General features: G+C 38.3%; 1 protein-coding gene across 1 annotated transcript in view; it reads left to right on the top strand.

Annotated features, from left to right (window-relative positions):
- CAMK4 (calcium/calmodulin dependent protein kinase IV) overlaps nucleotides 1-15,165 on the top strand; it is a gene marked incomplete at its 3' end in the record, with an annotated part of 222,803 nt that overhangs the window by 193,047 nt on the left and 14,591 nt on the right. Inside the window, exons 6-7 of the mRNA XM_079703277.1 lie at nucleotides 1,663-1,753; nucleotides 3,779-3,853. Coding sequence (XP_079559403.1) covers nucleotides 1,663-1,753; nucleotides 3,779-3,853 — 166 coding nt within the window. The remainder of the gene's footprint in view (nucleotides 1-1,662; nucleotides 1,754-3,778; nucleotides 3,854-15,165) is intronic.

The following is a 15,165-nucleotide window of genomic DNA, read 5'->3' as shown; positions in this document are numbered from 1 at the left end:
GCAGCTGAATCTCACTGAGACCCTCTCTCCTCAATCACCTGCTCCAACCATTTTCCAGTTTTTCATGAGTGAGCCAGGTATCAGTCCTTATTTCCCCAAATCACTAAGTGACACATGTCAAGTGACCTTGAAGCTGTTTATCCCCTCTTACTTGGCTTGAGTAGAAAGAAAGAAGGACTTCCTCCCTTCCCCTATAAGATTGGAAAGGAGAAAAACTACAGCACTCTGGCAACTTTTTCTCTTAACCCAACAGAAAGATAGGCAAAGGATTTGAATGGGCATTTTATGAAAAGGAAAACCAGTAAAGGTATGAAAAGAAGCTAGACTATACCAGTAAACAGAGAAAGACAAATTAAACAAAACTTAAGGTATAATTTTTATACTCCAGCTCAGCAAAAGTTAAAAATATAAATTTTGTAAAGATATTAGGAAAACATAATACACTTACAATGTTTATGTGAGTAAATACTGATGGAGTCTTTTAGGAAAGTGATTTTGCAGTATATATTAAAATTAAAAGTCTATATACCTTTTAACCCCACCAGACCTGCTTCCAGGTATCTGTCCTAGAGAAATACCAGCAAAAATACTCAAATATCCAAGTACTGACGGTTTATTAATGCATTATTTGTAATTTTTAAAAAACTTGAATGTCCATCAAAATGGGAATAGCAAAATAAAAAGTGATGGACATCAAACAAAAAATGGATGCAAGGATTAAATAAAATAAGCTGTGGTGACATGTGGGGAAGATTTCAAAGACATGTTAAGTGAAAAAAAGAACAGTGTAAAAACTTTTATTAATGATACATTGATGTAAGAAAATGGAAAAATCAGGGATATTTCTTTGTATACATCTACTCATATTTGTAAATGCATAGAAAAAAGTTCAGACCATTTCAAACTGATGAATGATTGCTTTTGGAGAGGACTTGAGGGTTCCCCTGGAAGAGAAGCAGGGTCAGGTAGAACTTTAACATTCACAATGAGAGTATGTTACATGTTTAATTACACATGATTTACAAAATAATTTAAAATGTAATAAAATGAATGGAGTTGTTAGAGGTAATTTTTAAGATAATCTCAAGTATAATACTCTCTACTGATAGCTGGATATACTAATCCTCAGAAGAGTCTATGAGAGCATTCATTGTCATTAAACAATATTTTTCATATTAAGGGTAGTTCTCTATAATAATTACTCACATCTAAATGTCTGTTCAAATGATAATTAAGAAATCTTTGCTATGGTTGTGAACTTCTAAGATGACACAATTATGCTTTTCAGATAATATATCAGACAAATTTCAACACAGAGCACCTTGACTTTATTATAATAATAATTAGCCAATTTGAGCTGATATGGTAATATGCATATGAGAACTGCAACCAATATTCTCTGAGAAGTAAATATTTTATTTCTGGCAGTTGGATCTATACAATTTAATTTAAATTGCATTTCACTTTTAGGAAAATATAAGCTATTCTCAAATGACATATAGTTTAAAACATATTTTCCCTTATGGTGTTTATTTTTAAATCATAGTATGTGTGTTGTTGAATCACTTAACTTAGTAAAAATTATTATAATTCTGGAAATATTAAATGTTGGAACCATAAATATAATTATATGAATGTTACTTAATTATTTTCCCTGTTTAGTACCTACATGAAAATGGGATTGTCCATCGTGATCTCAAACCAGAGAATCTTCTCTATGCAACTCCAGCCCCAGATGCACCACTCAAAATTGGTATGTTTCCTGATGTCTTATGATCCCTTTTCCCAAAGCAGAAGAAATTTATTCCACGGAATTTGTAAATATTGCTCTGTCCAGTTTTGTCTCCATTCAATTTCCTCAAATATTGGTGTCTGTAAAAGAATAATGCATTGTTTTGGAAGTCTGTGCTCCTTCCTGGAATATTTACCTGAATTAGTGCGTGGAAGGTGGTGCTTCATTGCTGGACACACAAAGGAATCACAGCTCTTGGAAATGACAGGGACTTCAGGAAGTGACCTTGTATTTTGTAGATAAGTTTATATAGTAGAAAATCACAGATTACATGACACTTCTTATTACACAAGTTAGTTGGAGCTTAATTTTAGATAATGAAGAACTTTGACACAAAATGCTTAGTACATATCAGTGAATTTGGGCCCTGAATCATTTGTTTATATGAACAGAGATAAATTGAGATCTGTATTTCCCAAAGTACACTCCACAGAACACTGGTCCTCAGTTGAGTGAACCATTCCCCCCTCCCTTTGGTGGGGGGAATGGGTTGTGGAGGTGCTAAGTTTGGTCAAGTTAAGAAATGCCAACTTACAGTTAAACAAGATTTTTATTTCTGCAGGACTTTTGAGAAAGTTAAAAATGCTAATGTGTAGACTGACATCTAAATTAGTGTCTGCGAGGCTTTTTCCGAACCTTATTTGACTCTGGAAACCTTGGTTTGGTTTTTTTCCCCCAATAAGCACTTTGAAGAACTACAAAGATGATTTGGGAAGTTCTGATCTACCCAAAGAGATCATTAAGTCATCATTTTAGAAAAACGTATATTAAATTTTACTTTCCATGTCCCTTACAGAGCAAATCTTTGTTTGCAAAAATAATTATAAAATTTATTTTAGATGAAATCTCCTTAGTAGAATCTGTACTAAATCCTCTAAAGGGCATTGCTCTTTTGGCGCTGTCCTTTATAATGCTAATCTGATGAATTCACTGCATTTATAAATGTTAACACTTTTGAAAATTAAGTTGTACATATCATGGAAGTGCTCAGACAACATAATGTGCTTTATGAATGCAAGAACCTAAAGAAAAAATACTGAAGTTGTGCTGGGCAGCCAGCTTGTTCTCATAATCACTCCTGAAAGGCAGTAGGCAGCAGGGAGGCTTCCATTTCCTTTAACATCACTTTCAAAGATTTTATCCTTCAAGAAATTTCTTTAAATGGATGGATAGATACTAATTTAGACGGGAGAGCCTTTCTTTCTGAAGGACTTCCTGCTGCTTTTTCTGATAAGGATCAGCACCTCCATGGAAATGTGGGTTTATCTTTGAAGTCTAAAATGGCATCAATTCTGTACCTGCCTCTCTTGAAGAATGGCCTTGAACTGTTTGCTTATGTTTTCTGGGTGAGAAGGATGTAGCCCAGCAAATAGACCATAATGGTAGCAACTTTTGTTAATGTTTTATCTAGGTACCATTCTGAGAAATAAATAAGAATTTTTGCACAAAGTTATATGTTCCTCATACAAGAGTAAATTCTTATCCGTCAAATATACTAGAGAACAAAATTATTTATTTTGAAGCAGAATAAACCTTTGATATTTCTGTTCATTTTACTGACATTTACAAAAGTCTAATTTTTTATTTTGATTTCTTCCAGTGGATTAAAAGTTCTGAATTATATCAATAATTCTATACTGTCCTTTAGAGTTAGTTTCAAATCTCAAAATTAATATTAGACAAAATATATCTGCCACAACTATTATTTCAAGAAGAAATCGCTTATTTACTAAAACCTAGTAATTATAGAGAAGAGCATAACATGTATTTGGGAGTCATGGGATTTTTTTTTTCCAATTTAAAGCAAGGCATGAATTATTTAGTTTTTTTAGTTTACTCTCCCAGATGACTGGCCTCTATCTATATCCACCCCAACGTCAAGTACAAACAAATAAATAAGTTTTACTTTGAATAACAAAAAAATAATCTGTCATCATATAAAAGCCGAGAAAAGACTCACTTCATTAAATTTTTTTCTTTTCTCAGCTGATTTTGGACTCTCTAAAATCGTGGAACATCAAGTGCTCATGAAGACAGTATGTGGAACCCCAGGGTACTGCGGTATGTTCTTTAATACTGATATTTTACTTTTATTGTATTCAATGATCTGATTTTTTTAACTCCTAATATCTCTATTTGAAACACAATTTGATTTAAGTCTCCATGAGGAAGGCATATATAAATGACACTCAGACCCCCTGTTGTTCTGCATGAGGGGTTCAATGATGTTGATTTTAGGGCACCCCTGTTAAGACAGCAGGGGGAGAGGGGCCCTCAGAAGGAAGGACTGGGTGTTCTGTACCTGCTTTTAGGTAGTAGCTACTCTTGGACCCACTCAGGAATAGAAAGACAGTCACCGGGGAAAAGGGCAGGGAAACAGCATTGTGGTTGGGATTAAAGCCATGAGCCCTTTGTTACTTTACTTATTTGCTTTTACTCAGGAAGGTGTGTGAGGAGAGCATATATCATTAATTCCGATGGTGTATAAGACTACAGCGAGAGCGGGGCAGTCCCTAGTTCTCATGAATGGCACTGGCCTAGCCTCACTAGGACAACGGCTTTAGGTGGGGTTTCCCCGCCAGAGTCCCCCAGAGATGAGCTGTGGGACAGTCCTCGCATCCTCTTGCCCAGTCTCCCAGAATGGGCTGAAGGTACCCTGAGTACAGTTCACAATCCAGAGACAGAACAATAGCATTTGATCCAAGCCAGCATGAAGCTCACCCTTCTTTCCTTGATAGCTATATTAATCTGGCAACAACCTAAAAGCCAATAAAGCTTGCAAAAATTATCAAGAATTTCTAAAGTTTTTCTGACTAATGAATATGTCACAAATTAATGAAAATCTGGATTACAAAGAAATGAGACAAGACTTCAAGTTACCAGTCATAAGATTAGCTATCATTTTCTCTTAGGATCATCGTCTTTTTATACAAATCTTCCTTCACTCACTCATCTCTTCAGCAAAATCACCTGCTGTATTTCAGGCCAGTGCTTGGCACCAGGAAGATGCATTTCTTGCCTCCACCCCCATCCCCAGGGGTTCACAATCTATAGGGGAACAGACATGAAACCAAAAAAGTATCGCACCTTAGGAAATACCAAGTTATGCGTATGGAAAGGCCTTTATGGAGACACAGGAGAAGGGTGGTATTTGGAGTTATCTGTCTTATTCTTCTATGGCATTTATATTTGTTAGTCACCCCACCTCAGAAATAGGCACATAAGAACTACATTACTAACTCATTGTAACAACTTTTGAATTCATAGAAATCAGACTGGAGAGCTGCAGTAAGATAGTCACTGAAGCAAATGTATGATTAAATTCACAGAATTTTAGTGCTGAAAGAAACTTTAATATTCCTTTACTAACATTCTCATTTTACTAAGGTCAAAAGAGTATGACTTCCCCAAGATTCCACATCTAGTTATTAGTGGATCAGGGATGAGAATCCAGGTATACAAGGTCCTAAAAACAGATTTATAGAATTCCTTATTCAGAAAAGCAACATAGATAAATCAACATAGTTTTCCCTCATAGAAATATTTATCATTTATTGCTTTTAGTTTAAATGTTCTCTATTTTAATTTTTTTTTTTTTTTGCGGTACGCGGGCCTCTCACCTCTGTGGCCTCCCCCGTTGCGGAGCACAGGCTTCAGACGCACAGGCTCAGTGGCCATGGCTCACGGGCCCAGCCGCTCCGCTGCATGTGGGATCTTCCCGGACTGGGACACGACCCGTGTCCCCTGCATCGGCAGGCGGACTCTCAACCACTGCACCACCAGGGAAGCCCTCTATTTTAATTTTTGAAGCCTGAGAAGTATTACTTGGTCATTGTAAGAAGTGAAATCCAAGCGTGTAATCAATATTAACAGCCTCATTCTTCCACACCAGCCTCCATGTTTCCATGTTCACATAAACATTTTATAATTTTGATTTTAACTAGTTTCCCTGGTCTAAAATAATAATATTTTAGATTACTTTCTTGCAGCTGAATTGTTCATAAATCCAGTAAGTACACAGAATTGTGTACCTGTCTTTCTGTTAAATCTTTACATTGTGCCAAATATTCTTCTTCTGGATCTTAAGATCCTTGAGGACAGGAGTAATTTATCAATTAGGAGTAAATTCAGAAAACTAAAAATAACTATGGCTTAAACAAGACAGAAGTTAATTTCTCTGATGCTGGAGGTCTAGAGATAGGCAATCCTGATGGGTTCCACAGCTACGGCTCTGCAGGTGTGGTGGATCTCAGTGTCAGGGATTCAGACTTTTCCTGTCTTACTCTACCATTCCTGAGTATGTTTGTTTCCTCACAGTCCAAAATGGCTGCTTGAAATCAGTCATTATATCTGCATTCTACACAACCAGAAGGAAAAAAATCTAAAAAAGAGTGCACATTTTCACTGTTAAACAGGCTTGCTGAAGCCCCACATGTCACTTCCACTTATATCTTATTAGCCAGTACTCAGTTATAGCCTCCACACTGCCAGGGAAACTGGCAATATGTCTCTTGGCTGCACGTGCTGCTGTCCCAAATGAATCCAGAGTTCTGTTACAAAGAATGAATATTGCATTAGATGACTCACTATCTCTACCACAGGCTTATGAGTAAGATTTTCATTCTCAGAAAAAAATGTGAGGACTTCCCTGGTAGTCCAGTGGTTAAGAATCCGCCTTCCAATGCAGAGGACGTTCCCTGGTCTGGGAACCAAGATCCCACAAGCTGCAGGGCGACTAAGCCCACATGCTCTAGAGCCCACGCGCCACAACTAGAAAGGAGCCCGCGTGCTGCCACTAAGACCTGATGCAGCCAAATAAATTAATAAGTAAATAAATATTTTTTAATGTGGAAACCATTGCAGTATGTTCCTTATAGGCATGCTGTTTTTCATTTTCCTTAGAACTGTTAGCGGACAGCCTATCACCCTTCCCTTCTAATGATGCCGTGTGAACTTTTCCTTTCTCTAATTCATATGTCCTTATTTGCCCTCATCCTGAATTTCTTTCCTGCCCCCAGTTCACCAACAGTATGGAGAAAAATAAGAACCTTGAATTTAGTACTATATGTCAAATGGGGTTGCCTGTTTGTGACCACTAATTGCTGACCAATTGACAGAAGCATTGAAAGAGGATTGAGAAAAGAATGAGACAACAAATTAAGGATTTCCCACAAGAATAAAGCTGGTGGACAATTTAGTAATCGTTATCTAATACTGAACAGTAAGTATTCCAGGGAGGTAGGTAGGTTGGAGAAATTCTCTGAGACTTGAGCAGCCCTGAAATTGAAGGATCAGGGAGAACTTACCCTAGTGATCTCTCAGGGTCCCTGCTGTGACTAAGAGATAGCAGTCCTTTCAGTGGCTTTAATAATAGTGATAAGAGGGACTTCCCCAATGGTCCAGTGGTAAAGAATCCGCCTTCCAATGCAGGGGATGTGGGTTCGATCCCTGGTTGGGGAACTAAGATCCCACATGCCGAGGGGCAATTAAGCCCCGCGCCACAACTACTGAGCCCTTGCACCTCAACTAGAGAGCCTGTGTACCACAAACTACAGAGCCCATGCACTCTGGAGCCTGTGCACCACAACTAGAGAGAGAAAACCTGCACACCACAACTAGAGAGAGAAAACCTGCATGCCACAACTAGGGAGAAGCCCTCATGCCGCAACGAAGATCCCACGTGCAGCCAAAATATAAATAAATTAATAATAATAATAATAGTGATAAGAGCAAATCTTTCTTGCAACAGTACAGAATGGTCATTCTATGAATGAATGATTCATTCACTGATAAAATGAACATTGAATGTCTAACAGACTCCATGTTAGTCATTGAGATTATAAGAGTGAACACAGTATGATCTTGCCCTTCAAGGATTTCATAGGCTATAAAAGAAGAAAGACCTGTACACATAAATCAAAATTTGTTGTAATAAGTTAGATATTTATCTGAGCCAAAGGCTCAAGCATGCAGAGGGGAGGGAACAATTAATCCTTCTTAGATGGGCCTTTACAGAGAAGGGGTACTAAAGGATTAGTAGGAGTTCAACAAGTGAAGAGGTGGCCACAAGGCATTGTTTGTCAGCAAGCACAGGAAGAGAAAAGTCAGAGGAGTGGTAGCATCTGAAAAGTTCAGGGACTGTTTGTTACTTTGTCACTTTGCATGACTGGAACATAGAGTCTTTGGTACAGAGAATACAGATGGACTTGGAAAAGTAAGATGGACCAAATTTTAAAAGAATCTGTACATTAGGCTAAGGAATTCAGACGTGCTTTGGTAGATAATAGTGATCCAGCAAAGGTTCTTAATCAGGGCAATTATATTTTTAAATCAAATCTGTATTTTATAAATACCTTGATAATGACATTATGACAGATGGATTTGAGAAGAAAAGAGATCAAAAGAAGACAAATTAGAAAGCTATTGTAAATGCTCTTTCCTGTCACTCCATAAACAGCTTCTCAGTGAATAATGTATTCAATCTACTCCTAAATCCAATCGTTAATTTTTTAAATATAAAATTATTGTAAAAATACTATTTCAGACTCTTGTCTTTGCCATCTTATAAGACAGGCCCATCTTACAGATAATGCCATCTCATAATGGAGGCTTATTTTCCATTTGCTATTTTTTTCCCTGCAGATATCCATATCACCCTTGAGGCTGTGTAATGGGGAAAAAGGGAATTGAGTGGTTGAACAAGATCAAGATAATCCTTCCACTCTGCTATAGGTAGAGACTCATCAGGAAGTAGTAATTTGCTATATTATACAAAAAGGAGGAGAAAGCAGCAAGGAAGCTGGGGCAGGGGTGGAGATTGAGAGAGAAAATATAAGTGCTTTGTGGACTCTGAAGTGCTAAATGTATGTGTGGAATTACTATTATATAGGCTGAGGCAGGCTTAGAAATCAAAAACAAGAAAGTTCAATGTATTTAATTTAAAAAGCAAAGTTCATAATATATATAAAGAGGGAGGACTTCCCTGTTGGTGCAGTGGTTAGGAATCCGCCTGCCAATGCAGGGGACACAGGTTCGAGCCCTGGTCTGGGAAGATCCCATGTGCCATGGAGCAACTAAATCCATGCGCCACAACTACTGAGCCTGCACGCCACAACTACTGAGCCCGCATGCCACAACTACTGAAGCCCGTGCACCTAGAGCCTGTGCACTCCGAAGCAAGAGAAGCCACTGCAATGAGAAGCCCATATACTGCAACAATGCAACTAGAGAAAGCCCGCGCACAGCACCGAAGATCCAGCACAACCAAAAAATAAATAAATAAACTTAAAAAAATAATAATATATATAAAGAGACATATATTCTACATACTCTTGGTCCAAAGGAAATACACTAGAATATTACCTCCAAGTGGGAGCAAAGGAGGGGGCAGGATTTTAAGGATACACTGAAAGCATTGAAAAAGCTGAGTTAGGGAAAAACAGAAGTCCTAGTAACACCAGGGCACAGGAAGTAGGTGACCTAGAGTGGAGGAAAGATGCAGGGTTTGAATTTTTTTTAACGTAATATAGTAATATTTATATTCATCTGTTTTATAAACAATTAGACCATTTATAGACAAGGCTGAAGCCCTCTTTGAGGATCACCCTCAATTCTAGCCCTTTCTCCCCTCACCACATATAAGTACTGTCATCAGTTTGCCATGTAGCCTTCTGAGAATATTTAGGTGAGGAGGAAACTGTTCATTTATAGAATGATCTGGAAATGCAACCCAAGAGCAAAACTGGCGAGAATCACTGTCATGCTGTGGAAAGCATTACTTTACACAGAGACTTTACATTTAACTTGGAACAGTGACAGAGAAGGGGGTGCTGACCGTGTTTCCTTGCTTGATGTAAGGACGATTACATCCTAGGTCAATTATCCTTATGTACACTGTGTCTAGTTTTTTGAATAGAAGGGTTTTTTCAATTACATCTTTGGAGAGAGTGGGTATTTATGTTATACCATCTGTCATTTGTCAGGAAATTTAAAAAGGAAAGTTACCCAATCAGTCTCACTTACAGAACCGTTGCCCCAGGCTATTAATAACAGAGAGTTCTCCTATAAGTGAATCTCAAAAGAAAAAATATCACAGATGCTGTGTGTTTAAGCAAATACTCGTTATTTCCTGGGAAATCTGCCCAGTCAAAACTAAACTCCAGGCCAGAAAACTAAAATTTGTGATCCAGATAAATGGAATCAATGACTAGCGCTCTGACATAGTCCATGAGGGGGTCAACATTGAAGAAGTTCTCAAAATCTTATTGTTGGGAAAAGAAACAGGTCTCAAGATAAAAAAAATCCATTGGGCCATGGCTCCTGATAAATGTGCTACAATGTAACTATGCAATATGACTTCCAAAATATCTTAACTGGTTCAGATATTTGAGGCTTGAATTTTGTGGGTGTTCAGACCTACCCATGCCCATCACAGAAAAGAAATACAAGCTGTTAGAGTAAAAAAGAAACCAGTGTGGAAGTTGTTAGATAAAAGAATGTTTCTGTCTAATACCAAGTATCTAATTTATTCATAGGCTTAGTTAATTAAACTATATGTGTTCATATTTTATACTCCTACTTGTCTGTTTATCCAAATTCTATTTTCAGGGTCCAGAAGCTGTTAAGAATTTATTTCCTCTTGGCATTTGCCAGGTCTCATTATTATAGGGATAATCCTTCCTTGTTACCACACTGCTATGTTCTAAATAAATAACCTATTACATTCACTCTACGAAAATTATAATTTTTCAACAGTCTACAGTCAGAAGAGATTTGTATCTACATGCACACACATTACCATGAAAAATATTAGAAAATTTAAATGAGATAAAAGAAGTAAATTTAATAGTCTAAAATACAAGCTTTCAGAATATTTTCATGTTTTCGTTCCTTTCTAGAACACTAAATAGTTAAGGTGAAATAATGAGTATCCAATTACATTGATAATCTAATCAAGTAGGGGATTATCTCACCTGAGAACTAATTAAATACCCACAATGATGCCTTCATTTTTGCAATGAACTTAAAAAAAAAACAAACACTAGAAGAAATAAACATATAGTAAAATGTCATCTGCACCATGTGTAAGTTTCCCCTTGACAGGTTGGTGTGTGTACACTAGGGTTCCCATGGGGCTTGTTGACAATAGGAAGGGAGTAGGGAAGGCTCGAGGAAGAAAGCAAAGAACGATAAGCAGATTGTCTCAGATCCATCTCCCCTTCCTGAGCACAGCCCTTCGTTTTCCCTGAGATATGCTATGTCCCCAGGCCATCATAGGATTGTCCCCGGCGTGCTAGCAGTGCCTGATCCAAATGAACAAGTGCCAGGTAAAGGAAAAAGTGGGACTGGGGACAGACACAGGAGTGATGAGGAAAGGTTGTAGCTCATCTTGTTCTTGACCTTGCAAAGGACAGGGACTCTGCAGGTTGAGTGCAGGCTTATTTTAAGCTGTCTTGGAAATTTTAAACTTAGAGGAAAATGAGTCTCTTGGGGCCTTTGTATTGGTCTGATACTGACCTAAACAAAGGGTATTCTGTGGAACTTTATTCTTTTTTCATTTAATAAATATTTATTAAACTCCTATTATGCATCAGGCACTGTTCTAGGTGATATAGCAGCGATATAGCAGTGAAACAATTTCTTCTTTAAGAAAGGTACATTTTAGTGGGAGAAGACAAATAATAAACAAAGTAAATGTGTAAATTATATAAAAAGAGGTTATAATTTCTATGGAAGAATATAGAGTTGGGAAAGGAGATAGGAAGTGCTGGGAGCCTGAGTTAATATTTAAACAGGTGTGATCAGTGAAAGCTTCACCTGAGAAGGGAACATAAGAGCAAAGACTTGAAAGAGGTAAGGGAGAGAGCAAGCAACATGGATATCTAGGGAAAGAACATTCCAGGTAGAGGGGACAGAGGCAAGAAACAGTAGGCGGGAAAGAGTCGACCGGAGAAGGGATCAGAGAGCTCCAGCTAGAAAGATATAGCTAACATTAACTGAGATGAAGAAGACTTCTGAAGCAACAGGTTTGGGGCTTGTTGATTTTGAGATGCCTGTTAGACATCCAAGTGGAGGTGACATGTGGGCAGAGGGGTGTATATGTCTGAAATTCAGGAGCAAGGGCATGGCTGTTGATATAAATGTGGGCATTATCAACATATAAATGCTATTTAAAGTCATGAAACTATCTAGCCTCACCAAAGCAGAAAAGGAAATGACCCCCACTGATCCCTGGGCAACATCACCATTAGGAGGCCAGAGAGAAGAGAAGAAACCACATTATCACTGAGACTGTCAAATAGTAGAAGCTCCACAGGACAGAATTAGAAATCATGAATAGGGGCTTCCCTGGTGGAGCAGTGGTTGAGAGTCCGCCTGCCGATGCGGGGGACATGGGTTCGTGCCCCGGTCTGGGAGGATCTCACATGCCGCGGAGCGGCTGGGCCCGTGAGCCATGGCCTCTGAGCCTGCGTGTCCGGAGCCTGTGCTCCGCAACGGGAGAGGCCACAACACTGAGAGGCCTGCGTACCGCAAAAAAAAAAAAAAAGAAATCATGAATATATGTTGTAAAGCACAGATTTGAGGCTCAATACACACAAAACAATGTTCTAACATCTAAAGCTGTCACCAATATAAGGGGCTGCCTCCCTAGCTTGGGAAATGGTCATAAAAGCTGATTGACTCATCTCTCGGGATTTAGGGTTATCAACAAGGAGAGGGGAGGAAGAGTCCTACAAATTTCTTCATCACCCATATGGTATTAAATAATATTACCACAAAATCTGTGTATACATTCTATATGTATAAAGTAAGTTTAGGACAACCACTCAGTTAAATCAAAGTTAACCAAGTATATTTTGGCCTGAGATGGCTGATAAAATTGAGTCTAAAGAGATTGTCACCAACATCATCCCCTCACTTCTCTTGCTCCTTTTAGTGTAGAGACAATCTTTTAATGTACTGTTAATCCTTAACTTCTGGGTCTCAATATCACAAATCATTTTCTGTGCCCACTTCCTTATAATTGTAAGAGACTACTTCAAGAACAGAACCAACTGTGCCGGAGAGTTCACATGCCGTGAGGATTCAGCTCTATTATTACATATGTGAGGGTGGAATGATGGGAGGAAAAGAGGTCTAAAGGGAGAGGTGATTGATGGCAAGTGGGTAGAAGACTTGCTTAAAACGTATTATTTGGGCCCTGAACACCCACAAAATGTTCCATTTTAGAATGTTTGCTACAGGAAGGATATGCATAAAATAAACATTAAAAGTTTCAAAAGAATTATTATTGATAATTATCAGTAATGTGTATAGCGTCTTTGGAGAAAAACACAGTATTTGCCATACTTAACACATGAGACAGAGTTTGAATGCTAAGTCCGTTACTTTATATCTGCATCTTATATCTTTATATCTGCATCATATAAAAAGATTCTTACATAATGTTAATATTAGGATGAGTTGGGTTAATTTATTTATATGGTTTATTTATTTATACTCTACCTTATCCCACAAAAAATGGAAAGGCAGCTTTTCAACAGTTAACACTCCTTTGCTGTCCCTCAGCCAGCATCCATCACAGCTTTAAAGTGACCAGGAGACTTGGTATGATTAAGATTTGGAACAAACAGTGATTACTCCAAGATGGGAGAGCTCAATGGAATCACAGAAAAGTGAATTCCATAGAAATGAAACTTTCACAGGGTAATTAAAATAAGTCGTGTTTCTTTTTTCCTCTTCTGAAAGCACTAGGTGTTCTCACATATTTGATTTTCTCTTCAGGGTATTATTTTAAAAAATTAAAAAGTAAAGTGAGGAAAATAAACAGGCTCTTTCTTCACCCATTTATAAGATTTATACAAAGAGAAATGTCATACAATTCATGTGGCAAGGAAGACTTTTTTAACAGCTAAAATGAAAAACATCAGGTGAGAGTTGGATTGCCTGATATTTGCTGTGTAAAAGATCAAGAGCCAAGGAAAATAGAAAAGGTGCATATTGGAACATAAAGAGCCTATCACTTGTGTTTCAAAACATCCTTCAAACTTTTTTCTTGCTCTGCACGAGCAAGTTATAAATAACTAATGTGACAGGGGCTTCAAATGCCTCCTCTGTCGTTCTCAAGCTTCCACAGCATGGCATGCAAGAATTGACAGTATTCTGAGATTCACTGTAGTAAAGTGACAAGGCTGCTCCTAGCCAGAGGCAACCCCCTCTGGAAGCATCTCAACTGTATCACAGTCTGATCCATTGCATACCTTTGTTATAACATGTAGCACTGGGACATCGCCTGTCTTCTCTGTTGTCAAAGCAAAAATTGCACTTGACAGTGTTAAAAAGGTTGTGCCTCATTCTTGCCAAGTGTATGTGACACCGTCACAAAGGACCACACATGGTACATATGCTAAGAAAAGCACAAGTTTGGAGTCTGCCCGGCTGTGGGCACTTGCTACCACCTATAGGACGCTACCCTGAAGGCATTCTCCTCCAGGTTCCTAGGCCAAGTTAGGAACCGGGAAGAAGCAGAGAATTTCCAAACACTGCTCTTCTGCTTCTGGCAGATAAATCCCTCTCCTTCCTCCTTCCAAACTGCTCACTCCCCAGAGGCAAAGCTTAGAGAGACCTCTAGACGCTGTGCTAAAGATGCCATGGATTTTTGTGGCCCCCAGAAAACTATGAATTTAAGATAAGCCTCTACAGTGAAAGCTCCACAGTGTTTTTCCCTCAGCTGTGGTGGGCGGGGGAGTAGTTTTGTAAAGTCAGATTCAGGCTTTAAGATGAAAATAGATTTTTTTTTCCATTTTGCAATTGAGATAGAGTTGATTGACAATATTATATTAGTTTCAGGTGTACAAAATAGTGATTCAAAATTTTTACAGATTATACTCCATTTATAGTTATTATAAAATATTGGCTATATTTCCCATATGTTTTGAATGGTTAAAATGAAAGTGTAGGAGAGAATTTAAAAACAAACGAACAAAAAAAAACCCCTGACCTAGTGGAATCTGCAGTCTGGCCTGGACCTGCCTCCCAGGCGCTGGATGCACCTGGGCCTCGCACACCGGCTACGCTCCACCCACACTGACTGCTCCGGTTCCCTAAGGGCCCCTTGTTCCTTCTTGCCGCAAGGTCTCTTTACGTGTGCTTTCTCCATTGGAACCCTCTTCTGTCTCTTTCAACCACTACCTCTCCCCCTTTGCCTAGTTAACTTCTCTAGATCTTTTACATCTGTTTAAACTTTGCTTTCTCTGATCACAATTCTCCATCTTTCTGACCAGGTCAGCCCTCTATTAGAGACACTCTTCCTCCAAGCACTTCCAGTTACCACTTTACGTTTCTTCGTATGGTTTTCTTTTTTCTTCTTCTTC

Source organism: Hyperoodon ampullatus (assembly GCF_949752795.1).
Source record: "Hyperoodon ampullatus genome assembly, chromosome: 4".
NCBI classification, from domain to species: Eukaryota; Metazoa; Chordata; class Mammalia; order Artiodactyla; family Ziphiidae; genus Hyperoodon; species Hyperoodon ampullatus.
Note: the sequence above shows the minus strand (reverse complement) of the source record. Positions and strands in the feature narration are given on the sequence as shown.